Source organism: Podarcis gaigeae (assembly GCF_964106915.1).
Source record: "Podarcis gaigeae genome assembly, chromosome: 13".
In the NCBI taxonomy this organism is placed as follows: domain Eukaryota; kingdom Metazoa; phylum Chordata; class Lepidosauria; order Squamata; family Lacertidae; genus Podarcis; species Podarcis gaigeae.
The window spans coordinates 32,315,408-32,342,980 of NC_139689.1; the positions used below are offsets into that span (position 1 = coordinate 32,315,408).

At 48.7% G+C, this 27,573-nt stretch overlaps 2 protein-coding genes across 3 annotated transcripts in view; both read left to right on the top strand.

The window, feature by feature from the left end:
- Nucleotides 1–7,429, top strand: HCRT (hypocretin neuropeptide precursor). The gene is made up of 2 exons (XM_083708893.1): nucleotides 1–818; nucleotides 6,056–7,429. The coding sequence occupies exons 1-2, from the start codon at nucleotides 798–800 to the stop codon at nucleotides 6,488–6,490; spliced, it is 456 nt and encodes a 151-aa protein (XP_083565019.1). The 5' UTR covers nucleotides 1–797; the 3' UTR covers nucleotides 6,491–7,429.
- Nucleotides 7,430–12,473: 5,044 nt separating this feature from the next.
- The window catches only part of KCNH4 (potassium voltage-gated channel subfamily H member 4), a 50,847-nt gene continuing 35,747 nt past the window's right edge, over nucleotides 12,474–27,573 (top strand). Inside the window, exons 1-2 of one of the 2 annotated variants that reach the window (XM_083710407.1) lie at nucleotides 12,474–12,670; nucleotides 24,981–25,214. In XM_083710407.1, the coding sequence (XP_083566533.1) occupies nucleotides 12,595–12,670; nucleotides 24,981–25,214 (310 nt within the window). In that variant the 5' untranslated portion in view covers nucleotides 12,474–12,594. The remainder of the gene's footprint in view (nucleotides 12,671–24,980; nucleotides 25,215–27,573) is intronic. The other variant, XM_083710408.1, reaches the window with a different exon arrangement.

Below are 27,573 nucleotides of genomic sequence, written 5' to 3' on the forward strand. Positions count from 1 at the left end.
GCAGGTGGGATCCTGTAACCCCCAGGCCAAATTGGCCTCCCCGTTTGCTCTGTGAGGCTGCTTCAGGCAAGCTTCCCTACCTGCCCTACACCTGATGTCATACAGGTACGGGTGGAGTTTAGCTGAAAGGGACTTTGGTGCCTGCGCGTCACTTCTAAGCCACCACCAACCAGGAATTGGATTCCTCACCTCTGGGCTAGGCTAGGAGGACGGGTGACATTGGGGTGCTGCACCCCGCTGAAACCCAAGTACTGGTGCTGTGTATGTGTGCGGATTGGGGGTGCCATATTCTCTGAGGCATGTGCCCCGTGTGGAAGGAAGTGTGCCAATGCCACGTGCCAGTGAAAAGGGCACCGCTAGCTTCTGGCTCCATGTTTTTGAGGTAATTAGCCTAATGGGCCCATGCTAACAAGTGCGGCTCCTCTCATTATCTCGGCCTGGCCGTTGGCTGCCTTTGTGGCTCGTAAGCGGCTGTCCGGTTCCTCAGACGTCTGTGGGTTCATTACTGGAGGGGGAACGACAAAGACGGGTGGATGTCTTGGCCGGTCTCTAAGAGACAGGGTACAAAAGGATCCTTCCTCTCTTTTCTGATCCTCTCTGAGGAGTTGTGGGGAGACGGTTATTTTTGGCATTGCCATTGGAAAGGATGTGTGTGTCTGTGTCACGTATCATGGGAGCAAGTGAGGTACCTGGAGCCTACGTAGAAAGTGGCCCTATAAATTGACCGCTTCCTCCAGCTTTTCCTTACAGCATCACCCCTGGAAGGCCCACCTGGAGCCTTAAAGACAACCAAGATTATGGAGAGCCGGAAGATTAAGGTAACTGCCCTATCCCTCTCTCTAGATGGGCAAACCTGGGGGGCGGGCATAATGTTGAGCTGGGGTGTCATGTTCCTCTCTAGTTGGGCCAAGCCTTGGAAGATGACGTGAATCTGGGGTGAAGCTAGGAAACGCTCTTAGAAGGAAGCCAGTGGCAATGTCAATAAAACGTTGTTATACAGATAGATGAATAAAACCGGTTAAAAATAGACGACTCGATTTCAAACTTGAGTGTCACGGAAGAGTGCTGTGGAGCTCAAAAGCTTCCATCAAGCTAATGGTGCAATAGAAGACACCATCTTGTCACCAATGTGAGGTTTCCCCCTCATGATTTTCTACTACTGCTGTTGGAGAGTATTAGGAGCTGCATGAAAAATTAAAGAAAAGCAATGCTACATTCCCCAGAGGGCTTCAGACTAGTTTAAAGGGATGGGATGGAGGGGAGGTCCAGGTTGGGAAAATGGGTAAAAGGGACAAGTTATTGGAGTAAAAAGTCAGGGGAAGGTTGGATGGTTTCAAGAAGGACTTTGTGAGGTAGAGGGTGGTGGTCTCTGGTAGCTTGCACTATGGGACAGAGGGGGAAATGCTCTGGGTGTAGAGGGGGTGTAGAGGGGGGAAGCAGCAGGGGTAGTGGGACGGAAGAAAAGCAACAAAATGGGAGCACAACCAGTGTGCTTGAGTGGAACAGATGAGAGAACAAGGATGTGCTGTAAATAAGAATCACCGGTCCACCGGTCGAGCACTTCATCTCTCAACAATGGCTGATCCGATGCATCCACGGTATGAAGTTCACAAAGGGTCATGAAGACAAAAGCTCTTTGTGGACTATCCTCAGCATCTGATTCAGTGAGGTTTACTGGTTTTGAGCATGAGATCCCATTTCTCATGGCTACTAGCTGTTGACAGACCTCTTGTCCACAGGGGCGGGGGGGGGGGGAGAGAAAGCTGTAGCTCAGCAGAAGGGCATATGCTTTTTCATGCAAAAGGTCCCAGGTTCGGTTTAAAAAGAACCCCTTTTGGCAATAAATTCCATTGGTAGCTTACACATTGTTCTGTGTGATTTGTTTCATTTCATCTGTCCTGAATGGCTGCCAATCACTAGGTGAGCTTGTGTTTTCATATTGTGTAAGGGTTAATGGACACTTTCTCACACTGTCTATAATTTTATCATATGTTTGCAGTTGGTTTATTTAGTATTAACAAGCCCCAAACAGGTTACAGTGAGACCGAATCTGTGTTTGTTCACAGGTAAGCCCTGTCGATTTATGGGATTTAACCCCTTCCTCCTTCTGGTTGTCCTGAGGAAAGTTTCTCTTCCTATGGTGCTATTTTACTTTAGGAATAAATCCTCCATTGCTGTGTGCACGTGCGGCCGGGTGTGTGTGGGTGTGTGTGTGCGCGCGTGTGTGCATTTTCAATGCAAATCCAAGCTTCAGAGGAAGCATATTCCTCTATCTGCAAAGGGGCAAAGGAGGGCTGCATTCTCTTGATATGCCTGCTGAAATCCCAATAAATATTTTCTCGGACAGCTGGTGCAATTTGCATTTAAATAAATAAATAAATAAACCTGCACAACATTGGTAAATTCAAAGACACATTGGACATCATGTTTAGCTTGGCCCTTAATGACTTAAGATCAGAAAACCTGACATCCACTTCCACAGGCAGAGGCAATATGACTCCAAATGCCATTTCCTGGGAATTGTGGGCAGGTGGGAAAAGTGCGGTTGAGCTCAGGTGCTGCTTTTGGACTTCCCCTAAGTACTTGGTTGGCCACCGAGTACAGGATGCTAGACCTTTGACCTGGCTCAGCAGTGACATTATGTTACAATGCTCTCAAAACCAACATTTAAAATTGGCTGCCCAATGATCTGATTTAAAAGTGTTTGTAATTTGTACGTGCGGAACCCTGCGGTTGGGAGTGATGACATATGTACTTAGTTACTTAAATAATATATAACCCACTTATAATTGTTCATTTTTCACTGAGTGGGAAAACATCAGTGCAGCATAGTGGTCAGAGGGCTGGACTTGGACCTGGAAGACCAGGGTTCAAATCCCCACTCAGCCATGAAGCCCATTGGGTGACCTTGGGCCTAGTCACTGCCTCTCAGCCTAACCTACCTCACAGGGTCGTTGTGAGGAAGAAGAAGAAGAGGAGGAGTTTGGATTTGATATCCCGCTTTATCACTACCCTAAGGAGTCTCAAAGCGGTTAACAATCTCCTTTCCCTTCCTCCCCCACAACAAACACTCTGTGAGGTGAGTGGGGCTGAGAGACTTCAGAGAAGTGTGACTGGCCCAAGGTCACCCAGCAGCTGCATGTGGAGGAGCGGGGAAGCGAACCCGGTTCACCAGATTACGAGACTACTGCTCTTAACCACTACACCACACTGGATTAAATGAAGTGAGGAAGATGAACCATATACGCCACCTTGAGCTCCATGGAGGAAAAGGTGGATATAAATGCAATGAAGAAAGAAAAATAAAATAATATTTCAATACGACTTACGAGTAAAAAATATGATAGGCTACCAACGGAACTGCATCAGAGCTCTCACTTTGATTTGAGTGGCTGGTGCTCCGTGGGGCTGGTAGGGTGCAAGATAGGGAGGCCAACAGTAGGGGGAGCCAGAGCCAAGGGCAGGCACAATCAGCTTATTTTAGTTTCATCCCCATCCTCTTCTTCCCAGCTGATTTCTACAAAGGCAACACTGAGACTAAGGGGGGGGGGGGAGAGATGTCAAGGCAGTGCCACCCCCTGGTAAGAAGGCGGGCAGGTGGGCACTGGATGAGGGTAGACTGAGGTTGGTGGGGCAGTGCCCCATTTGCCCTAATAAGTCCTGCCTCCACTGCTCGATCAGTTGTCTCTTTGCTAAATGTATGTGACCCATTATGACAACGTTTTCATCTTTGGCTGCCTCCTTGCTGTCTTTCTGCATCTCAAAGATCACCATCAAGAGTTTGCATCCAGGCAGGAGGGAGGATTATAATAACATCCCTACCACTCTACTGTTTATGTTTGCTTGTTATTTCTGCAGAGACTGACTCTCTGAAGAGGTTTGTTTCCTTAAGAGATTTCTGGTTTATTGGACTCTGTGCCCTCTTTCATGAACAGAGCACTACTCCCACCTGCAAGCACGACTTGCCTTGCCCTCTCTGTAACACATGATATGGAGGGGTAATTGCAGGCTACTGATTCCGCTTGATAGACCGGGCTCGTTATATCTGCATTCTCTTTTAGTGCCAGGCAAAAAAATCCCTCCTGAAGCTTATATTTGCATTGGGAGGAAATCTCCCATTGGCACCAAGATGATACTATTTGCATTAAAAAACAACAGCAGCAGAAACCACCCCACCATTAAATGCAAAGACACGTTTTCACTTAGTTTGACCCTCAGATGCTAATTTGTAGCTGCCTATGAAAGTTATCCCAGTTGATGGCTCAGTGCATGCAGTAAAATCTATGGTGCAGATAACTTGGTGCTAATTCACCTAATCTTTGCTTTCAGGCTTTTCGCATTAGTATCTAAACCTTATATATTGCTTCCCTTTTTAAATGCCTCATGTGTATAATATTTTCTATGACCCTGATTTGCATTCATTCATTTTTATGTTTTGTTACCAGCTTCTATTCAGCCCCCGCTTTGAGGGTATTTGAATATTTAGAGCATCATCTCAGAGGGATGAGTCCTCAAGAAAAGAATAGTGCCTCTTAATTTCCCCTAGTTTTAAAGCCGCTCTGCAATCTTGTTGTGTTTTGCCTTGTTCAGCTTTAGTTCAAGTGATGCCTGTCTCTTCAGTACAAGCTCCCCTTGTCCAGGGACTACCAAATCCAAATTTCAGAGGGCTTCTCTAAGCCTTTTTATTGAGAGCTTGCTCTAATTTGCTTGCCCAAAGCTTGCAGAGAGATTAAACTATGCCTGGTCTTCATTTAGCTTTGATCTGATGTGTTTGTGGGGTAGTTTTATGACAATGAGCATTCGTCCTGATTTGTTTCTGTGTGGGGATGTTCCTGTGTCTTCCCATTAATCATTAATCCATCCTGCACTTTTTTCAGGGCCATAATCTCATGCAGCACCCTAAAATACCGTATTTTTCGCTCTATAGGACGCACCGGACAATAGGAGGGGGAGAACGGGGGGGGGGGAACTCCCCCTCTCTGCTCAGCGCCCCTTCAGCGAAGCGGCAGGAGAAACGGAGCCCCTTCCATTTCTCCTCCCGCTTCACCGAAGGGGCGCTGCACAGAGAGGGAAAACTTGCTCTCCAGGCTTCAGACGGCTATCCGCAAGCCTTCGGAGCACAGCGGGAACTCTTGCTGCGCTCCGAAGGCTTGCGGATAGCTGCCTGAAGCCCCCGGAGTTTAGGAAGCTGACTTGTACCAAGTCAGACCATTGGGCCACCTAGTTCAGTATTGTCTTCACTGGCTGGCAGCAGCAGCTCTCCAGGATTTCAGATGGGATGGTGCTGGGATTGAACCTGGGGACTTTAGGGTGCAAAGTTAATGCTCTGCCAATGAACTCAAAGAAGTGCAGCTGAGACAGGGGATTTAAAGAAAGTTAAAGAAACTTTCATGCTTGTTTGCAGTAAAGTGGATTTTTTTTGGGGGGGGAAGTACCCTCATTTTGGCATTATAATATGCATTTAATTTCCTTAAGATGACAGGGTTGCTATTTTTAATACACGTTTACAGTCATGTTAACCTCCCCAGAAATATAGCACTGTTATTCTAAAACTCTCTATCGTCACAGACGAGAAAAAAAGTTTAATTAGGAGAACCCTAATAAAAAATGTGGACAATTCCAATGCATGTTTTTTTTTTTTTAAAGCCAAAGTATAATTTAAACTTATTTGCCTATTCCCACCCACCTCATAGTTCTGGTTTGGTGATTAAGCTGCCTTCTGGGAAGGGGGCATGACTGGCTCAAGACATTTTGCAAAGCAGTACCTGAGGCCACCCAAGTTATTTTGACACCTGAGGCAGAAAAATCCTACAAGCACTTCTTCCTCCCTGCCCTCGGCAATAAAAATATAACAATTAATTGTAATTATGATGCATGAAGTTGCTAACAATTTGCTGCTTTTTCACAGCCATGCCAAAATCTGCTGCTCAAGGCTGCTGCCTCACTCTGCCTAATGTTAGAGCCGGCCTGGTTGCGGCTGCTGTTAAGTTTACTCTGGAGGTTCAAATCTTCCTCTCGTACTGAAAATTGCTGACTCATTTTTATACCCCTCCAGGTCCAGAGAGCCACCTTGCTGCTCCTCTTCTCCTTGCTCTGCTCCACCGCCATGACCAAGCAAGCCATGCCAGACTGCTGCCGTCAAAAGAGCTGCTCGTGCCACCTCTTTGAGCTGCTGCACGGCACGGGCAACCACGCCGCCGGCATCCTCACCCTTGGCAAACGGAGCAGCGCCACAGCCACCGCCAAGGCCTTCCAGAGCCGGCTCTATCAACTCCTGCACAGTTCAGAGAACCAGGCCACCGGGATCCTCACCATGGGCAAACGAGCAAGCAGGTTGGGGATGGGAAACACAGAGGATGTGCTTGGCAGCAACCAAGTAACGCCAGCGCCATACTCTGCAGGGCCTGATCCAGCCATGGGCTGCCTAGCCCCCCTTGAGAGGGACTTGCCACCTGGCCCAAAGATGGGTGCTTCAGATACCATTTACTAAGGCTGTGTGTATGTCTCAGCAGGGGGCTGAAATTGCAAGAAGCCACCTGAGCACCTTCTGCTTTCTATCATCGCCGCTGTCATCTGTCCTTTAATGCCAGGCAGCTGCTAGTTGCTGTCCCGGAGGTGGCAGCGACGCGGTCCTTCCCCTTGTGTAAATAGCTCTTTTCAAACTTCTGTCAACCTCACGATCTTGTGTTCTTTTCCAAATAAAGCCAGCTATCATGTTCATTGCCATTCTGTTGGTGTCCGTGTGAGAGAGATGCTGCCGGCGTGAAGAACGGAAGGATGCCCTTTCTGGATCAAATTGAGCATCTATCTAGTCCAGGAGTAAGAAACATTCAGACCGGGAGTGGATGGGCTAAATGTGGCCCTCCAGGCCTCTCCAGCTGGCCCTTGGGACTCTCACCAGGCCACATCCATCCCTAGGCCACAGCCTCTCACCACCCATGTAGCAGCCTGTTTGCCCGGCTAGGATGTGTCTTTGAGCTGCTGTTATGCCTTGTGGCTGCCTGGATGGAGGATGGAGGTGTGTGTGTGTGTGTGTGTGTGTAGAAACCTCTTGCTTTTTTGTGGTTGTGCATTGGTTGTGCACTTTTTGTTGAGATTCAATTAGATGCTAGGAGAGGCTATATTTATTAGATATTTTCCTTCCTTCCTCCCGTTTGTGAGAGTTTAGCAGAGTGCCACCCCTTTGCAGCTTAAAAAGGAAGCTTAGATTTAGCCTTTTAGTGTTAATAATCCAGGATGCTTTAAGGCAGACTGGATTTTCCTGACATTGGCCCTCCAGATGTTGCTGAACTCCAACTCCCGTCATCCATGGCCACTGGTCATGCTCGCTGGGAATGATGGGAGTTGTAGTTCAGCAACATGTGGTTGCCAAAGGTTCCCTACAGCAGAGCTATAACTCTGAAAAGCTGTGACTGAAACCTTGCCTGTCATCAACTCACTAGCTCATCCTAGAGAAGCCTCATTGTCCCCCCCCCAACCTCCCCAATCTGCAATGTTTATAATAACCCTGACCCACCTTACAGGGTTGTTGTAATGGTTGCTGCAAGATAATACCTATGAAAAGCTTTTAACATTTTGAAGAGCTGTATCCATGCTGAATCATATTGTTTGTTATTATCAAAGGACTCTGCTCACTGACTGATTTCCACCTGAGATCAGACATGCAAAGTACTGTATGCTTTGAACTCTCCCTTCCCAAATGTGAACAGCATCAAAGGTACTTGCCAGAGCTCTCCTCTTATCAGGCCCCTCAAACGTTCCTTGATGCTCATCAGCATCTCGGCTTGCAGAGCTGCTGTTGGCTGCTCACACTGGCAGAGAAAGTGCTGGTGATTCCTTTGCCTTCCTGTGTGAGAGAAAAATGGTGTGTGGCTTATCTCAGTGGTAGAACATCTGCTTTGCTTGCAGAAGGTCTCAGGTTTAGTCCCTGGCAACTGTGGGCTAGAGAGACAAATAGCCTGACTCTGTATGAGGTGGGTGTGTAGAGCTTATGGCTCTCTGGATGTTGCTAAACTAAAATGCCCATCATCCCTGGCCATTGGCCATGCTTGCTGGGGCTGATGGGAGTTGGAGTTCAGCAACATCCGGAGGACCAAAGTTTCCTCACTCCTGATTTAAGGCATCTCCTTCCTTTATCTTCCTATAGGTCCTAGGACATTGAGGACCTCCAGAACTAGAGACAGGCTAGTGGGTGGACAGCTGTTTTTGAGTAGGTGTTGCTCATGCTCAAGAGATGAATGTTCACTGTGTTTGAAAAGAACACCCCCACTGAGATCAGATATTATTATACGTACCCTCCAACATTTCTCTGATGAAAATAGAGAAATGTAACCAATATAACCATTATTATTATTATTATTATTATTATTATTATTATTATTATTATTATACCCCACCCACCTGACTGGGTTGCCCCAGCCACTCTGGGTGGCTTCCAACATATATAAAAACATTTCTCCAATGAAAATAGAGACTTCCTAAGGAAAAGCGGGACATTCCGGGATCAGAAACTGGGACGACTTCTGTAAATCTGGGACTGTCCCAGGAAAATAGGGACACTTGGAGGGTCTGAATTATTCTGATGACCTTCATCTGGACAAGTTACAGAGATTATCATGGCACAACAGAAGGAGAAAGTAGCAGCATGTATATATACTTCATCTAATTTGGGGCAGGCCTGTATTCTCCTGAGCTACAGCATTATTGCCTATCTAGACAATGGTCTGGGGGCTGGAACTGCATTTTACCAAATGACTAAACCCAAGGGTTGCCATACATCTAGGGGGGCTCTTCACTAAACCCACAAGCCCCAGCCCTGACTCCTCTCAATTTTAATCAATTTAGCCCCGCTCCCTAAAAAACCTAAGAGGGGTCATCACCAAAAAAGTAAATAGGGTCACCAGACTCTCTAATACCCAATAATAATTCAAGCATCAAACATGGGTGGATCTGAATAGACCAAGAATGGGGAAGCTAAACCCTGTCCCCACATGTTAGACTACAACTCCCATCATGCCTGAACATTGGCCATGTTGGCTGGGGCTGATGGGAGCTGAACAGCAAATGGAAGGCCACGGGTTCCCCGTTGCTGGGATAAGACAGCATGCATAAACAAGGCCATGCACAGCTGGAGATCACTGGACCGCCCTCCTCAGCCAGGCACAGACACAATTGGAGAGGTTTGGGTAAGGGGGGGCTTTGAGGGCCTTTGAATTAGGGGTAGGGGGTCTCAAACCATATCACTCCCACGTAGCCTTCTGGAACGGTAGCTAAGGAGCCGTCACAAAAAGTTGGCTGCAGGTCAGGGACTGGGGTCACATTCTGGACTTGGGCAACTGTTTGCTTCACCCGAGAGCCAGGGCAGTCTGGGCTTTTAACTCCCTTCTTTTACAAGCCTTCTGATGTTCCCTACCTGGGCCTTCTTTTGTAGCATGTGAGGGCTGTAAGTAGCTGAGTGTGCTTTGAGGAGTGAGCAAGGCTTCAAAGTGAAGGGAAAGTGGCAGGAAAGCTGCGGTTTAAATGAGCTCAGGAGTAAATTACTTGAGGCGACTTTTCCATCCAGATTCGATCTCAAGGCCTGTACTTGCCCACCCCTTTATTAAAGTCTACAGTCAGAGGCAGCTCTTGGGGGTGGGATTAGGACAGTTCCTCTTCTAACTGCTTATTTCCTTGGCCGCTGGGAACCTGCCTAGGACAGAAAGAGTTCTTCCATCACTACCTGGGTTGAACCAGAAGCACTTGCCAAAGGTGGTTTTTGGGTTTTTTTTAAAGCCAATGTCATTCTCTTAGAAAGTACCACTTTAATCACCTTTGATGCTCCATAATAGGCCGCTCTGCCCTAATGGGCCAGGAGCATAACCTCATCTTGGATAACCTATCTATTAAACAGATGCTTCTATCCATCCATCACTGTCTGGCCCTATGTCCACACTGCTTGGGCAAATTCACTGGCTTGGCATTGGTCGGCAGCCAGGGGGCAGTGTTGGCAAAGAAAGCTGGCAGCTCCAGCTGCAATGAATCTCTTTGTTTGGGCGATTCTTTTGTGTGTTGTGCTAGGGCTTCATCTCTCAAAAAAGGAAAGGTTAGGCGCTCTTTGTTTGTACACAGCCTGACCTCTGGAACTTGTAACCCCCTACCTTTTAGGGGCTCTTTGTGTTTAGCAGTAAGGGGGGACACTTCGCATGCGCTCAGCGGTACTCTGTTCTTTACTGCTTCACACATTGCATGACTGAGCCTTGACACAAATTAAGTTCTGGGTGAATCTAAATTGCTCCACCTGGAATTATTCTCTTTCTCAGCCTTCCCCCATTACGAGCAAAACTTTGCACATGCTCAGAGATATTCTCTTCTTTATTTCTCCACACATTACCGAGCTGAGCCCTGACACAACTTAATCTCAATCAAGACACCTGAAATTCTTCTCTGTCTTCCTCCAAAACACCTCCACTGTCCTCAATGCTGCTAATTAAGAAGTTGATCATTTTAACAAGCAAGGAGCTGGAGTTCAACACTATTTGAAAGCCGCTCCTTTGATCTTTGAACAGCTGCTGCACAAATCTCAGCTTCATTAAAGCAAGTTCCCCTTTATAAGGGCCAGGAATCATTATGATTAATATTGTTTATTAAAGTATATGCTGCCCTTCATCAAAAAATCTCAGGGTGGTTCACAAAATAAAATACAGGATAAAACACAAGTAAATAATCAAGACAACAAAACAAAAGGTTGCAGCAAAAGAAAGGAATTTGTTCACGTCCAGACATACTTTCATATGCATTATCTGGGGCTGAATCCCAACAAGAAAAAAAAGCTACGGCGGCCATATCTCAAGCTAAACACTGATTCTTTTTGGGCTTATTAATCCGTTTGGGTCCACCTCATTGCCAATTTTCACCTCAATTTTGCCTTCTGAACCAATTAATGTAAAAAATTGGGAACTCTCCTTTGACCAAATGCTGTATACAAAGGTAGTGTAATGGGGTCACTCTTCAGCATGTAAGGTTGGGCATTTGAAACAGGTTCAGAATTAAGCCCTGGCTCAGAGCGCCCTCTGAATTCTGCATGTGGCCAAAGGCACTCTCTTCTTAACTGTAACCCCTCACCCGTGGTTGAGAAAGGCAGCTCTTCAGGGTAGGGAGGTGGTTGGAGTCTTGACTCATATCAGCCCCAGCCAGCTGGGGCAATGGACAGGGATAACAGGAGTTGTAGTCCAGTGGCATCCGGAGGCTGGCAGGTTCCCAATCCCTGCTATGGGGAAGGAGACAAACGGAAAGGAGAGGGCAAGTATCCTTCCAGTTTAGCAGGTATACAAGAACATGACTACAATTGCAAAGATCCAGAGCTCTGGCAACCCCTGTTGCAGCAAAATCATAGATTCAACAGCAGAAAGGTGCCTTGAAGGACACATAGTCCAGCTGCTTGTGCAGGGAAATCTGCTGCTACAGCATCCTTGAGAAGTGACCCTCCACCTTCTGCGTGAAATCTCCTATCCAAGAGTCTGACAGCACATTAAAGGTGAACAGATTTTATGGTGATATAAGCCATTTGCTGATCGGCTGAGTCCTCTCTGGTAGGAAGGGCTTAGGACCAAAGTACCAGAAGGAGCACCTACTCGCTCACCAACCTGCCTTAGGTGCAGCCTCAACAAAAGGAGGGAGAAACTTCTCTAAGCGATGGCTTCCCAGTGGTGACATTCCTTCCCCAGAGAGACCCACCTGGAGCCAACACCTGTACTCTTTCAGTCCGGGGCAAAGACATTATTTGAATTCTCTCAGGCATTAAAAAGGGATTTTTTTTAATGTGCATTTTTTTCTGTTTGTTATAGTTTTATGTAGGCATCATTTTGCTTTCCTGAATTTTCCTGGGCATAGCAGCCAACTCCTAGAAGCCTAGGTGCCTTCGCCCCCCAATAAAATATTTGAGGGAGTCGTCCCTCCCCCCATGTTGATATGAATTGCCATTCAAATAGTTGCGTGCACTTTGTCTTGTGATCAGTTATGTGAGGTGGGGCTTACCTGCCCCCCTCAAATATTTTATTCAAGTTGGAAGGGGAAGGGAGAGAGAGAGAGCGAGGAAGGGAAAACTCACATTTGTGTGTGTCTGTGGAGTACAGAAGTTTAAGAGTCTCCCCTCAGCTTTTTCCCGCGTCCCTCACACTAGGCCTAGGACTGTGCCGGTTCGGACAAGGCCGGGGCTTGTTAGGCGCCAATTGTGTGTGCGCGCGCGCCTGTGCGCGTGTCTGCGATCTGGGCGGGATCCCTCCGGATCCCTCCTCTCCCCTCTCCCCAGCGCTGCTCGGCGCTAATTGTACGGCTGGGATTAGCAGGAGGGAGCTGACAGCCGGGAGAGAGGGAGGGAGGCAGGGAGATAGCGAGGGAGGCTCGGGCAGCTGCCTCGCCTCGCCTTGCGCCTGCAGCCCCGGCCGGGATGCCGCGCAGCAGCGCCCTGCCTGAGCCGCGCGGCGGTGGCGGCGGCGGAGCCGGAGGAAGAAGAGGGGGAGGAGGAGACGCCTAGGCGCCCCGCGCCCGCTCCGGCGCCACCTTCACACGCGCACCCTCCCCGCGGGGGCGGCGGGGGGCGCCCATGGTGCCGCCGCCATGCCGGTGATGAAAGGCTTGCTGGCGCCGCAGAACACCTTCCTGGACAACATCGCCAACAGGTTCGATGGGACACGTAAGTGGCCTCGGGGACGCCGCGGGGGGAAGAGTCCCGTGGACACGAATCCACGCCCGGTCAGTGGGACTGAACGGGGTATGTTTGGGGGGGGGGGTCGATCCAGCCTCTCCTCCACCCTCTCCCCTCACCCCCAGCCCCCCCTCTTCTCTCCTTCTCCTCCACCTAAAAGTTATTCTCCTCCGAGGATGGAGGTGCCTTGACGCCCCAGGGACATAGCTGTCAACTTTTCCCTTTTCTTGCGAGGAATCCTATTCGGAATAAGGGAACTTCCCTTAAAAAAAGGGAAACGTTGACAGCTATGCCCAGGGATGGGCGCTTGACTCTCGGGGCGTCTGAGAAAAGGGGTCGCCTTGAGCGCTCGCTCGCCCTTCTGCCTTGTTTCTCTTTCTGCCCCGCGGTCCTAAATCCGGCGGGGGGGGGGGGCCGTGCAGTCAGTATTATCTGCCCCAAGTCCTGGACAGTAACGAAACCCACCCCACTCCTTGCCTGCCTGCCTCTCTTCCCACCCCCCCTGGCCCAAGCCCGCTTTGTGTTGGGTCTCTCGAGTCCCCCCCCCCCATTTGCATCTCCAGAGTTAACAAAGAGAGACGCTCTTTGTCTCTGCACAGACTTCATCCACTGGAGATCGAGAAGATCGGTATGGGTGGGTTGATCTCTCTCGTTTCCCGATCGCCCAGGGACTGAGACCCTCCACCCCCACACACTATTATTTAGGGGAATACACTGTTTGGGTCTCTTCTGCTGCTGCCCACCCTCTCCCCATCTTCTGATGTTTAGCTGCGCCACCAACTCCGGTCTTGTTCAGCCCTCGCAGGCTTCCTTGGGAGAGTTAGCAGACTTTCCTTTGTGCACGTGTGAAAGGAGACCGGGTGCGGCGGAACAGCTTCACCAAGGGTTTCTGTAGGCTAAGCAGCCGGGAGGGAAGAGTCGCCTGCCCGCAAGTGCTCAGTCTCGGGCATGCCTTACTGGGCTCCACAACATGCCGTAGGGATACCTAGAAAAGAGTTCCTCTGAGCATGTGCGAAAGGGTTTTCTCTCCCTTCCTCACCCTTAGGGAGACTCCTCACGCGTCTGGGATTAGAAGTTTTCTTCGCCCCTCTTTTTTCTCCCTCCTTCATTGTCTCCCTTGAGATCTGCGTTTAGATTGGAAGCTCCTCGCGGCAGGCACCTGTCTTGCTTGCTTTTGCGGGTGTCGGGGACGACGACACTATTTATATTGATGGTGAGACCACAATAGTGAGGAGGAAGTCTGGGAGCATGAGTTGCATGCATTGCTACTTTTCGGCAACTTTTTCGACACGGTGCCTCTCTATGCGTGTGGCTAGGAAAACCTTTCCCTTCCCGATCTCCTACAGGCAAAGTGAAGCGAGGGCTGTGGAATTTGGGGTGCTTTTAAGGGCATCCGATAAGGGGGGGGGTAGGCAGTTCTCTTGCGCGAAGCCCACTGAGCTGCGCGATCCCTGTTCTCCTTTGGTGAGTCCGTCCCTGGGCACCTCCCGATTTCGACTTGAACACATTTATTCGTTTATTACATTTGAGCCCAATCATTCTTCCAAAGAGCTGAGGGTGATGCAAATGGCCTTTCCGTAGTATCTTCACAACAACCCTGTGAGTTAGGTTGAGCTGAACGTGTCCGTGTAACTGGCCCGGGATCACCCCGTGAGCATCGTGTCTGCAGTGGTGCAGAAGGACTTCGGAGTGGAAGTCGCCCCCCCCCCCCAATTCAGCGCAATGAGCGGAAGGACCACACTCATTAGACTGGATTACCATTCAAAGTGAGGGGCATCGCGACGCCTTTAAGTCTAGAGTTTTAAATTAACTACCTAACTGCATAACTGTTTGCTCCAGAACTCACCCAGACCCAGTCAGAAGCTCTTTGGGGTGCCAGGAGAACTAAGCCTATGAAGCCATAAGAAGGAGCAATCCTGAGCATGTGCAAAGAGCATTTCCCCCTTTACCAAGGAGCCACAGTGTGCCCACCCTCCTGTGTGCGAGGAAGGAGCCCCAGCGTTTCTCCTTTTAGAAATGAAGCTAGGCTCGGTCAGGAGGAAGGCATGCTTGCTACAGCAAGCAGTGACTCTCTGCCCACGTGCAGAGTTCTTTTTCACCTTCACCCGTGAGAAAAAAATCCACGCACACAGCTAGTTAAAAGGGAGAAAAGGCTGGGGGCATCTGTCGAGGATTCTTTAGCTGTGATTCCCTGCATTACAGGGGGCTGGACTAAATGATCCTTGGGTTCTCCTCCAGCTCTACGATTCTACGGCCCTCTCCAGGCGAGACCGAAAAGGGAAGAGCGAGCGAGCCACAGAGGATGTGAAAGTCCTCCTTTCTCCATCCCAGAGAAATGCTTGCGGGTTGAAGGAGGCTGCGCGCGCTGGGCGCAATCTGAGATGCATTCTACCCGCGCTCAAAGTGCCCTATCTGACTGTCGGTTCCTGATTTATTGTATTATAGAATTGTAGGGTTAGAAGGGACACCCGCTCCCACCGGGGTTATGTAGTCCAGCTTAGACATTCAGCCTGGTTTCCGGGGCTGGAGACGCAGTGGTGCGGTCAGGGCAGGACTGGTTAAGGCAGACGTCCAGAGCCCCACTCAGCAGAATGAGGCGGGGGTGGCCCCCAAACGCAGCACGGCTTGGATTACCGTCTAAAGAGGGGCAGTTGGATAAGACCATTAAGCCCGGAATCTAAAATTACCTAACTGCACTACGGCTGGGGTGTCGGTGCCAATTAAACTCGGCTCGATCTCCCTCCCTCTCTTAGACACACACGCCACACTCGCTTTCGCTCTCACTCTCACTCTCACTCTCACTACCTGCTTAGCCCTGCGGGAGGGAAAAGGATACATGGGTGGGGACGGAAGGTGTAGTAATCTTATGTGTGTGTATTTAAAAAACAAACAAACCCACAAACAACAACTAAAATGCCATATTGTGGCTCGAGGATTTTCTCTTTAAGAGGATTCCGGTCGTGGGGGGTGGGGGTGGGGGAGGAGGAGGATTTAAATGCTTCCAGAAAGATCAATGAAAACTAATTTAGCATTTTCCTTTGGGGATGTCCGGGAGAAGCTTTCGTAATGAGCGCTCCCCGCCACCCCCCCCCCGCGTCAGCAGCGCTCCCCTTATTCCTAGGGGACCACAGCGAGCTAGCGCACAATACCTGAGAATAGAAGTTTTTGCTGAACGCTTGAGGAAGGGGGAAGGAGAAGAGGGGAACGCCCTTTCCCTGTACGCCCATCTCTACCCATATTCCCGCTGATATAAAACGGGATTAAACCCAATATCGTTCTCCTGAGGCAGGGGGACACGCGCTTCTCTGAGATTTAAGCGAGTCTCCGATATCAGCCAATTCCCCCCCTCCCCCCAGTTTTGTTTACCATCTAGTCCGATGAAGCGTTCTGGAGAACTGGAAAGCTTACATACCATTTTGTAACATTTTGGCTGGCCTATTTCTTTTTTCTTTTTAAGCCCTGTTGTGGATTTAGGAATCTCGTTTGCGAGCCCCTTAGTTATCCGGGTTGTTGTTGTTGTTGTTGTTGTTTTAAGCGCGCCACGCGTCAAGGAATTCCGCGTTGCTCTCGGTAGGCAGGACGCTAGATCAGCACTACGGACAGCTCCTGAACTCCTCCTTGGAAGCTTAGACCGCGGCTGCGTCTGACGCCCTTGTGGCGCAAGGAAAAAGAGCCAAATCAGTGGCAGTCCAGCTCTCCTTACTGGAAGGCGCTTACTGGAAGAGGCTGGTTATATTGGAGGCAGGGAATCCGTTTCAAAACTGTGAAGAGACAAGGCTCACGCTTCTTTTGAAATTGCACCCCCTTTCTGTCTTGAAGCCCCTTATGCCCAAATCTCAGAATTGTGGGCTTTTTGTGGTGATTGCTCAGCTGTGAGAGAAAGCACTCTGCAAGTGCTCAGAGGCACCTATCTATCTTACATCACAAGTCCTCTTGGCTAACAAGACAAGCACAAAAAGCAATTATCAAGAGCACCCCTGAGCATGTACAGGATGTAATCAAGTCACAGCAGCCAGTCCCCACACATCTAAGCTTGGGCGGGGAGGAGTGTGGTAGGGTTATCCAATTTTGGAAGCAAGCATGTTGTGGGAGCCAGGACTCTTGGGTTCCTTCCTCGTCCAGGAGGGGTCTGGTGTCTGAGAACCAGTGGTGGTGCAATGGTGTTGGACTAGGACCTGAGAGACCAGGGTTTGATTCCTGGGTGACTTTGGACCAGTCGTTACCTCTCAGCCTAACCTACTTTACAGGGTTGTTGTGGGGGTTAAGTGAGGGGGAAACAATGTAAATCACTTTTGAGCTTCCTGAAGAAAAAGGTGGACTATAAATGTGATAAATACATAAAATAAAATTTGGCATAGCACAAGGGGAGCTGGGAAGCAGGACTCCCAGTTTGCATCACCAGCTTGTGCAAACTGTGCTGCTCAGTGGTTACAGCAGAAGATGCAGGAAGTCACTCTGGAGTTCCCTCTTCAGATGTAATCGGGGAACCCTCTCACGGATCACGCTTGGCTGCAGCATGTTCCACGAGGCTTTTAACTGGGAGATTAACATCAAATCTACAGAGCCACAATTCCCCATCGCTTGCAAAGCTCATTCATCCTTTGGCTCAATTGCTTTGGATTTTCAATTCACATCCTTCCTTACCTCCCACATGAATGGCTGAAGGTGGATTATCCCTATCGCAGCAACCTCATGTCCTCACGTCCATCCCTGTGTGTTTTGGAGGCAGACTGGCTTGCCTGCATCTCTGAGCCCCATTCTGAACAGGGCTCTGTCTTTCTGAGGGAGTTGGTGTGAGTGTAGGCAAGCTTCTGAGTTCCACAGAACTGTTCATCACTCTGAACAGGAAAGGCAGCAGAAACCACAAGAGTATGCACCAAAAGCTCTTTGAAGGAAGTGTGGTGTACAAGTGTAAAAAGTAAATTCAGCTGACGTTAAATAACATTTCATTGTGGGTGGACCCCAGCATCTAAAATGAAGAGAGAAAATGAGTGGATGTTATGCGTAAGAATGGAAGTGTGACGTGCTGGTATGTATGAGTGCTTGTATGTGGGTGTGTGTCTGTGTATTGGCCTTGCACTGGCGTGCAACCCCCAAAGAAAACCCACAAAGGAACACAGACCTTGGGCTGAAAAAGAGTTATCTTACTCTGTTCTAAGCCCACCCAACCTATTTCTCCAGCCTCCTTCTCCCCGTTTTTCTCAATCCTTAATCTGCAGCCTGCTGTTAACTGGACCCCAAGCGCATGCAAACTCATATGCACAAGCCTTCATCTCATTAGCACTTTTCAACAACCTCAACAGCAGGGGTAGTCAACCTAAGGCCTGTGGGCTGGATGCGGACCAATCGCCTTCTCAATCCAGCCCACGGACGGTCCGGGAATCAGCGTGTTTTTACATGAGTAGAATGTGTCCTTTTATTTAAAATGCATCTCTGGGTTATTTGTGGGGCCTGCCTGGTGTTTTTACATGAGTAGAATGTGTGCTTTTATTTAAAATGCATCTCTGGGTTATTTGTGGGGCATAGGAATTCATTCACACACACCCATATAGTCCACATGGTCTGAGGGCCGGTGGACTGGCCCACTGCTGAAAAAGGTTGCTGACCCCTGCTCAACAGGGTCAAAACCCCACACTTTGGGGAAATCCTAAGATGTGACTGCTTGTAGGCATTTTGCCAATAAAATATGCAAAAAAAGGGAAGAAAATTAATGACTAATGAGGCACCATTAATGGAACTTTCTAGTCTTAATTTAGCAGTGCCTAGTCTACATCTTTGCTTTCAAATTAACTGGCAAAGGAGTAGCACCAATTACATTATTGATAGTATTTTGCATGCATATCTTAGATTTTTGTGGTGTCTTCCAGACACTCTGATTTTTTTTTATTTTTAGGTTTGCTGTTGTTTCTGTTTAATTTATTGTTTGTTGTTTTGAAAATCAAAGCAAAAGCAAAAAAAACATATGCATATTTAGTCGGACCTTTGCTGCTGGTCTCCCACAACCTTCCAGTATGGAATAGATTAGTGCAGAGTTGGGGGAACTGCTGTCTTCAGATATGGCCAAACTCAAACACCAATCATTCCTGACCATTGCCTATACCGGCTGGGGCTGATGGGAGTTGGAGATCAACAAACTCCAACGCACCATAGGTTTCCTGCCACTGCTGTAGAGTGTGGAGGGGCTTGATTTTATGAAGTTTTAATATCTCATGCATTTCCTCTCCTCACTACCCAGCAAGACTGCATTTGGCTCCTCTTGCTTTTGCCCTTCCCAGTCCCTTAGTAAAATCAGAGCTTCCTAGTAAAATCTGAGCTGAAAAGGCAGCCTGCATAAGTATTTGAATAGATCTGCGCTGATAAAACAACTTTTGGACTGCTCCCAATTCATACTTCCAGGCTGGTGGGAGGCTCTTCTCCTGAGCTTCACTTCTGCTGATGCTCCATCTAAAAGTTCATTTGTGTCCTCTCAGGGTGGGCAGCTTACAGGATGTGGTTCCAGCCAGCCGGCCAGCCTGAGGGAGAGCTGCTCAGAACCGCGGAGAGTGCACATTTTAATACACAGCCCTTCTAAGCAGCCCCCTAATCCTGCATCCTAGAAGCCAAAAACTGGACTTAGCTACAGATGCAAACTATTTTTCACACACACACACACACACACACACACACACACACACACACACAAGCCCCTCCCAAGTTAATCCAAGCAGTGACCTGAGGTGACCGAGAGTTAAACAATTGGGTTGGGGTAGGGGGATGAGAAAGCTCTCAAGCCAGCCGGGGTGGCGGGTGGGGGAGGCAGCAAACTGAAGTCCTGGTCAACTGGGCCTTTATCCCGTTGTCTCCAAAGGCAATTCTGGTTCATAATGAAAAAGAGATCAAGGCTCAACGATGCCTGTAAGTCATACTCACCCACCCCAGCCCTCGGTTGTAAAGCTTGGATGTTCAGTAAGGAGGACAAAGCACTCTGCGTATGTGCAGAGGCACGTCAATCCTTATTTTGATAGGCCACGGCTAGGCTCGTGTTGGAGGCTGAAAGCCCTGAGCAACTTGGGTCCAGGTCACCTTGAGGACTGCCTGAGCCCTTATATTCCAACTTGATTAGGGTTTCTCAAACTTGGGTCCCCAGCTGTTGTTGGTCTACAATTCCCATCGTCCCTCGCTAGCAGGACCAGTGGACAAGGATGATGGGAACTGTAGTCCAAAAACTTCTGGTCACCCAAGTTTAGGAAACCCTGTATTAGATCATCTGGAGGAGCACTGTTAGCTGTTCCCCATCATACAGAGGCCTGACTGGCTTCAGCTAGAAGTTGGGCATTTTGTTTTACTGGTCCCATGCTGTGGAATGGTGTTCCAGCAGAGGTCCCCCAGGCACCCTTGCTTTTGTCAGACCTATTCCGTTGTTAAAGTTTTTCAAGGCGAGCCAGTCACTTTCATGACTATTTTGCATTGTTATTCGGATAGCTTATGTTTCACTATACATGCACCTAATTTTATACACTGCTTTTTTCATATGTTATATGAGTTGGCAGTATATAAATATATTTTTAATATATTTTTTGAAAAATCATGTCCCAAAGCTGAATACCAGCATAGAAAACGGGAAAGAGAGCTGTGTCCTGCTCAAATTAAGCCCTGGTGTGATAGTAGCAGGACTGAATTTCTCCCATTAAAGCCATTACAGCATTAAGCATTTATGTGCCACTGGTTCCAGACATTCTCCAGCTCTGAGCTGCTTCAAGGCATTTTAATGTCTGAGGCAGAAAATTAAAGTCTCCCCCCAACACACACACCACAAAATCTACAGGCAAGATCTTCCGCAGAAGCTTCATTGAAATAAACTGTGCAGGACTGCCTACCAAGTCCTTGTTTGGCTCCTGTTCATTCCAGTGCCCCTTGTGCAAGAATACTTTCTGGTGAATTGATCAACCACGAGTCATATATGCCTGTTTCCTACTCTGTTGCCCTGAATTATGTCCCAGATCCACCCTTGAGGATACCACCTCATCTCGATTCAGATCACCTGGAGAGATTTGCTTCAAAGGCAAAATGCGCAACATGGGCAGGTTTGATCCAGAGGGAAGGGGATATTGGAACCTAATGCATCAGGGTTGGGTTTCATAGCTCTTCCACGGTTCTTGGCCCTCTCTGAGGACACGGACTTGGGCGCCATTTGAGGGGTAACACTTTGACCTTGCTGGATGGAAATCCGTAGCCCAAATGTCCAATTTGGCACCTTCTCCGCCAAGGGCCATCTGTCTGCCTTGGGGCTGTGCCAAGGAGCAAGGTGGCAACATCCTGATCAACACTCTGCAAAGCATCTAATCAAACAGGCAGGGAGAGCCGGTTGGAAAGCAGAATGTGCTGCCACCTCAGTATCCTCCACCGGTAACCCCTTGTGCAAGGATCAGGAAAGCCATGCAGCGAAGGAAGCAAAAATAGATTGTGCCATGCAGGGGCTGATAAGCCTTCCTTTCTCAAGAGCACCCCAGGAAATACAGGCCTGTGGCAGTCTCAGGAAAATGTTACAGTACTGGCAGCAGTGCAAAAAAATCCAAGGGTGTGGGTGACATCCCTCCTCCCAGTTTTTATCTTTTACTAGGGATGCTTTTTATGGTCTTTCTTGCCCATCCTCAGCTGACTCAGCCGTGGCCCCCTCCCACAATTTGTCTCCCTCCACCTCACCCTCTTTATCCTCCAACTCTCCTGCGGTTCTCTCTTGGACAAGGCTGTGTGTGTGTATTCCGTGCATCTGCAATCATACCATACGGTTTGGTTTTGCTTCTTCAAAAAAGCAAGTTTCTAGCCCCTTTTGATACCCAACAAACTATGCATCGAAACAAGTGAGAAGTGCCTGGCAAGTTCTCAGAAACGGAGAGGGTTGCAGCTGAGCAAAACTCCCATTTTCTGTAGGGAAGGTGCCTCGGTTATTTGTATAATCTCCTGTTCCAGATGCAAACTATACGTTATTTAAAATAGATGCACATTTGCCTGACTAAGCGCGGCAGCTTCCCCTTTGGCAAATTTTGCCTCACAGCCTTAACATTTAACCCTCATGTTCAGGGAGGGAGGGGGGGAAAGGGAAAGGATCTCTGCCAGAACTCCCCCCACCCCACCCCACATGTAATAACACGAGTTCACTCATTATCCCGATTTCTCTTCAAGGCTTTTGACAGGGATCAAGTCAGCTTAGGGCAGATCTCTTCCCACCATCAGCACCTCAGGGGACAGGTGTGTCTTTGGTCCTAGCGGTTGCTGAGTCTCTGGGAAGCAAAGTGCATTGTCAGCCTTCAGATCCAGTGTGATTTGTGTTAGGAGGAGGGGTGGGGAGGGAGCACGCATAGGGTCTGGTTTTCGAGATGGAACAGGGGATCATCATGAAGGAGAACTTAAGGGTAGCTCTAGCATGAGGTCCCCACCATCACCAACAAATTGTCTATGTCCCCAGGAGGGAATCTGCCAGTGGTGCAAGAGAACTTCCCATGCAATTGTGTTCCATGGGTCAAATTTGCTACCCCTGAACAGTGTTGGAAGTCTTATTCTTTGCTCCACCTTTGCCTGTTTGTAGCACCACATCTGCTAGAAATCCAAGTGACTTTGCAACAGCTCTGCTGAAATTTGCAACAGCGATAAAGCCTGTCTTTAACAGGGTGAATGGCCGTTGCAATAAAACCATAGCCCTTCCTCTGTTGCAGCCTCCGTTTCAATTTTTTCGCTTGTAAGCTCTTTGCAGCACGGTGATGTCCTCTTATATTTTGCAGTGTCCACCCTGCATACTGAGAACACTACGTCTAGGAATGGCAGCTTGGTGGCCTTTAGCAAAGACACCCCAACATTGTTTAGCAAAGATGGGATACCCAGGCAGTGGGTGGGGATGGGGTATGCGTGGCAATTGCAGTATTCCAATCAGAGCGGGGCAAATGCCGTTTTAATTTCCCACAATGCCTCTGGTGCAACACCCTCCCAAGGCATTGTGGGAAATTACAACAGCAGCCAATGGGCAGTGCTGAGAGTGCCTTTTAAAAAGAGGATCTAGGGTGGGTTTCAGCAGTGGGCCCCACAAGATGCTGGGGGTCCTGGCGGCTGCCCAAGGGTCCTGCATGCTGGTGCCAGGCCTGGAGCACAACACCACGAAAAAGCAGAGGTACCGAAGGCCCAAGGTAAACAAAGGAGATTTAGCCAGTGTTCAGAAGGTCCTCAGAGACAGAAGTGAGCGCACACACAAGCAAACCTCCCTAGACAAGGAGTTCCTTCCACTTGGTCGGTGGCATAACAACAACAGCCCTGATTCTCACCTTTGCAACAGGGAAACACAAAGCAGGAGAGATTTTTGCCTTCTGCCTCTGATCTTCCTATGGAAAGAGGCCCACAGTGAAACTGCAGGGTTGGGCATCACGTCTAGCAATTTGGCACCTTCTCTGGTGTTGCAATGGGCTTTGACGGGTGTTCACAGGTTAGCTTGTACCTGTGTACAAGTTGTCTCTACCTTCATGAGGAAGGAGGCTTGTTTGCAAGTTGTGCTGAACACAGGCACAAACTGCCTGCGCACTTGTGCAGGTGTTTGTGGGAAAGTGGGATGTATAGCTCTGCTATTGGGTACACAGGCAGTACATGCATTGAACATCGAACACTGTACAGTATTGTGACTAACTGTATGAGCATATAGCTCAGCTTTTTGTGTACCCATATACAGTGGTACCTCGGGTTACGAATTTACCGGTAATTTGTTCTGGAGGTCCGTTCTTAACCTGAAACCGTTCTTAACCTGAGGAACACTTTCACTAATGGGGTCTCCCGTTGCTGCCAAGCCTCATCCTGGGCAAAGTTTGCAACCCAAGGTACTACCTCTGGGTTAGCAGAGTTTGTAACCCGAAGCATTTGTAACTGGAGGTACCACTGTACTCAGTTTGTATGCCGAATGTAATGTGCGAACACACCTAAAGTCCGAAGGCAGTGCTTATTTTATTTTTAGAAAGAGAAGTCATGTATGGGAGCCCTGACATGTGCCCTGGAGAGATGTTCAGCTCTTTAATGTTAACATTGTGGGAAGCGGGTTGCAGTGGCTCAAAGGCGCTTTTCTCAATTATGTAATATTACTTCATATTGACTTGAGGACAGGCAATCATTCTTAAATAGGTTGACAGCGGTTTGAGAGAGGCTTCACTCTGTATGTGTGTACCAGGAATGGGGAAAATGTGGCCCTCCATATATTGTCAGGCTGTAATTCCCATCAGCCCCAACCAACATGGCCAACAGCCAGAGATGATAGGAGTTGTAGTCCAAAACAACACCTGGAGGATCACAAGTTCTCCACCCCTAGTGCGTGCATGCGTGGGTACACACACACACACACACACACACAGAGGCACACACACTTCTTTGATGGAACTGTCTCTTCTGGTCAGTCAGACAGGTCTTTCAGGCTTTGAAAAAGTACCCAAACCTGACAAACCTAAAGCAGGGTTTCCCAAACTTGGGTCTCCAGCTGTTTTTTGGACTACAGTTCCCATCATCCCTGACCACTGGTCCTGCTAGCTAGGGATGATGGGAGTTGTAGTCCAAGAACAGCTGGAAACCCAAGTTTGGGAAGCCCACCTAAAGGCAAAAGTGAGAGAAGCATAGATTCCATAAACAGCAATCTCAAAGTTACCTTCAACCACCAGGGAATAGAAAGCCTATTGTCTGCCTCCAGCTTCTGCTACTTCAAAGAAGAGGCTTGGCCAATGATGAGGTGCTCAAGGGGCTTACTCAAAGGAAGAGAGCTTGGCTGCAGAACCAACCACATCTGCATGAAAGCTTTGTCCTGGTTATACCACTGAAGGAGGCATTCCGTAAATCGGGCTTGCCCGTTCAGGCCAGCCTTCACCCAGCTGGTGTCTTCCAGTTGGACTAAATCTCCCATTGGCTCCAGCCAACATGACTGCCTGGTTGATGGGAGCTGTAGCCCACCAGCTCGAGGGCACCAGCTTGGCAAAGTCTGGAGGAGAGGGCTGTCAAGGGTTACTAGCCATGATGGCTATGTTCTGCTTCCACAGCCAAAAGGCAGCAATGCTTCTGAAAACCAGTTGCTGGGGACCAATGGAGAGGACAGTCCTCTTGTGTTCGAATCCTGCTTGCATATGGTTGACCGCTGTGGGAAAAGGATGCTGGGATAGATGAGCCATTGTCCTGACCCAGCAGGCTCTTCTTAAGTCCTTAAGGCCGATTTAGGCTGTAAAATCAGCACCGAATTCCTTCTCCCCTGCCCACCCGCCAATGCTGGCATGACAACTCAGGGTCTCTCTTCTCCACCCACTCGCAGATAGCAACTTCCTGCTGGCCAACGCTCAGGTGCACCGCGGCTTCCCCATCGTCTACTGCTCTGACGGATTCTGCGACCTTACTGGCTTTGCCCGGACAGAAGTCATGCAGAAGAACTGCAGCTGCCGCTTCCTCTATGGCAGCGAGACCTGCGAAGCCGTCCTGCAGCGCATCGAGAAAGTGCTGGAGGGGAAGCAGGAGTACCAGGCCGAAGTCTGCTTTTACAAGAAGAGTGGTGAGTTTGGCAGAGCCCCCTGAGAGGACTCCCTTCCCCTCCCGGCATGGCAGGCTGTTTGTATGCTGCTGGGCCTAATTCAAGGTGCTAATTCATATTAGCAGCTTGGGAGCTAGTCATTTGCTGGAGCACCTCTAGCCATGTGAGCCAGGTTGGATCTGGTGTTTGGCCAGCAACTCGGGTGTGGAAAGCTTCCTTGCAGTCCTGTGGATGAATGGAAATGACTCCACAGGGACCTGATGTAGGGACCTCCCTGCTTTTCACCCTCCTGGAGTGTTTTTGCCTGGCTGCAATGTGTGCCCTGGGGCTCTGACTGTACCTCTTCCTTGCCTGGTTAGAGGATAGAGAGGGTTGTATGAGTGTGAAGAAACTAGAAAACCTGCTGTGCAAAGGGAAAAAGTACTTTTACTGCTCCGCTTAGTGAGCAGGAAGTTTAGTGAGCAGGAAGAGTCTGTGGCAGTGAGCAGTGCAGAATCAGAGGCAGAATCAGAGGTTGGAGAGGAGCAGTGTCAAGAGGCAGCGATGAGTCAGGCTGGTGAAGAAACCAGGGGGGTCTCCTCCTGCTGCAACCAGTTCCTCTCCCTCCTGGTCTCCCAAGAGCAGAAGAGGTATGAAGAGGGAGGAGCAGAGACAGGCTTGTTGGCCTAGTCTCAGATTGCTTGGAAAGGACCCAGGGGAGGAGGAATCTTAGGGCACTGTGGGTATGCTTTATTGGGGCAAGGTCTACTTGGAAGAGTTGCCGTGCTCACTAGGCCTGGCCTCCTGAGCTGCTTGTTTCTTTGAATACAGTGGTACCTTGGTTCTCAAATGCCTTGGTACTCAAACGCCTTGGTTCTCAAACGCTGAAAACCTGAAAGTAAGTGTTCCGGTTTCTGAATGTCTTTTGGAAGCTGAATGTTCGCCAGGGCTGCTGGCTATTGTTTCTGGGGCGCCTGTACCAATCAGAAGCTGTGCATTTTGGAAGTCAAACGAACTTCTGGAACAGATTAAGTTTGGCGCTTTTGTTTCTGCTTTTTATTTTGCGTTTTTGTTTTTGAGGCTTTTTTGGTTAATTTGTTTTTGTGACTGCGTGGAACCCAGTTTAGCTACTGATTGTGTGACTGTGGAAATGGATCAAAACCCCCACCCAAACAATAACTATCATCAGTGCAACTAAGGAAAAAAAATTAATTTTCATTTTTGTCATCTACAATACTGTCTTATTTATTTTATAGTACAGTACATTGATTATTAGGAGGGATGTGGGTGGCGCTGTGGTCTAAACCACAGAGCCTAGGGCTTGCAGATCTGAAGGTCGGCGGTTCGAATCCCCGTGATGGGGTGAGCTCCCGTTGCTCGGTCCCTGCTCCTGCCAACCTAGCAGTTTGAAAGCAAGTCACAGTGCAAGTAGATAAATAGGTACCGCTCTGGCAGGAAGATAAACGACATTTCCATGTGCAGCTCTGGTTCACCAGAAGCGGCTTAGTCATGCTGGCCACATAACCCAGAAGCTGTATGCCGGCTCCCTCAGCCAGTAAAGTGAGATGAGCGCCGCAACCCCAGAGTCGTCCGTGACTGGACCTAACGGTCAGGGGTCCCTTTACATTTACATTGATTATTGCTTTCATTTTATGTATCATTGATCTCATTAGATAGTAGAATTCATGTTAAATTGCTGTTTTAGGGGTTGTTTTTAAAAGTCTGGAAGGGATTAATCCATTTTGCATTACTTTCTATGGGAAAGTGTGCCTTGGTTTTGGAACGCTTTGGTTTTGGAACGGACTTCCAGAATGGATTAAGTTTGAGAACCAAGGTACCACTGTAAAGAGCTAAGTGCACTGACACTGTGTGTGGCATTGCCAACCTGTTCCTGACAACTGCTCCTGATATCAGTTCTCTGGCCCTGCCCATCACTGTGGAAGGTTGCCCAAAAGGAAACATGGCCCCTGGTGTGAAAAATGCCCCCTGCCCTAGAGGCACGGGCTGCTTGGACACTGTCGGGATTTTGCTTTGTGGTTAGGACACTTCGCATCCTGAACCACTGGTGACCCTGCTAAGGTTGCATCAGTGCTGGCTCCTTTTTTGATAGTGCTTGGTTGATGGCAATTGTTTTTTTTAAAATTGCTGTGGCCATAATGTATTGGGCCAGCTGTGGTCAGGCTTAAAAGAGTGTGAAATCTAAAAAAGCCAGAGTTGAGCTAAGCACAATTTAAGCTCAGGGTCTGAGGGTTGCTGGGCATCACTTGGTGGGGAAGAGTGCTTCATTCAGATCCTTCTCCGTGGCTTCCCATAGGCAGCTGATTGGTCCCTGTGAGAACAGGCTACTGGACTAGCTGGGTTTTTCTTAAGTTGTTAATTTATTCTTAGAATAGGCTGGTTT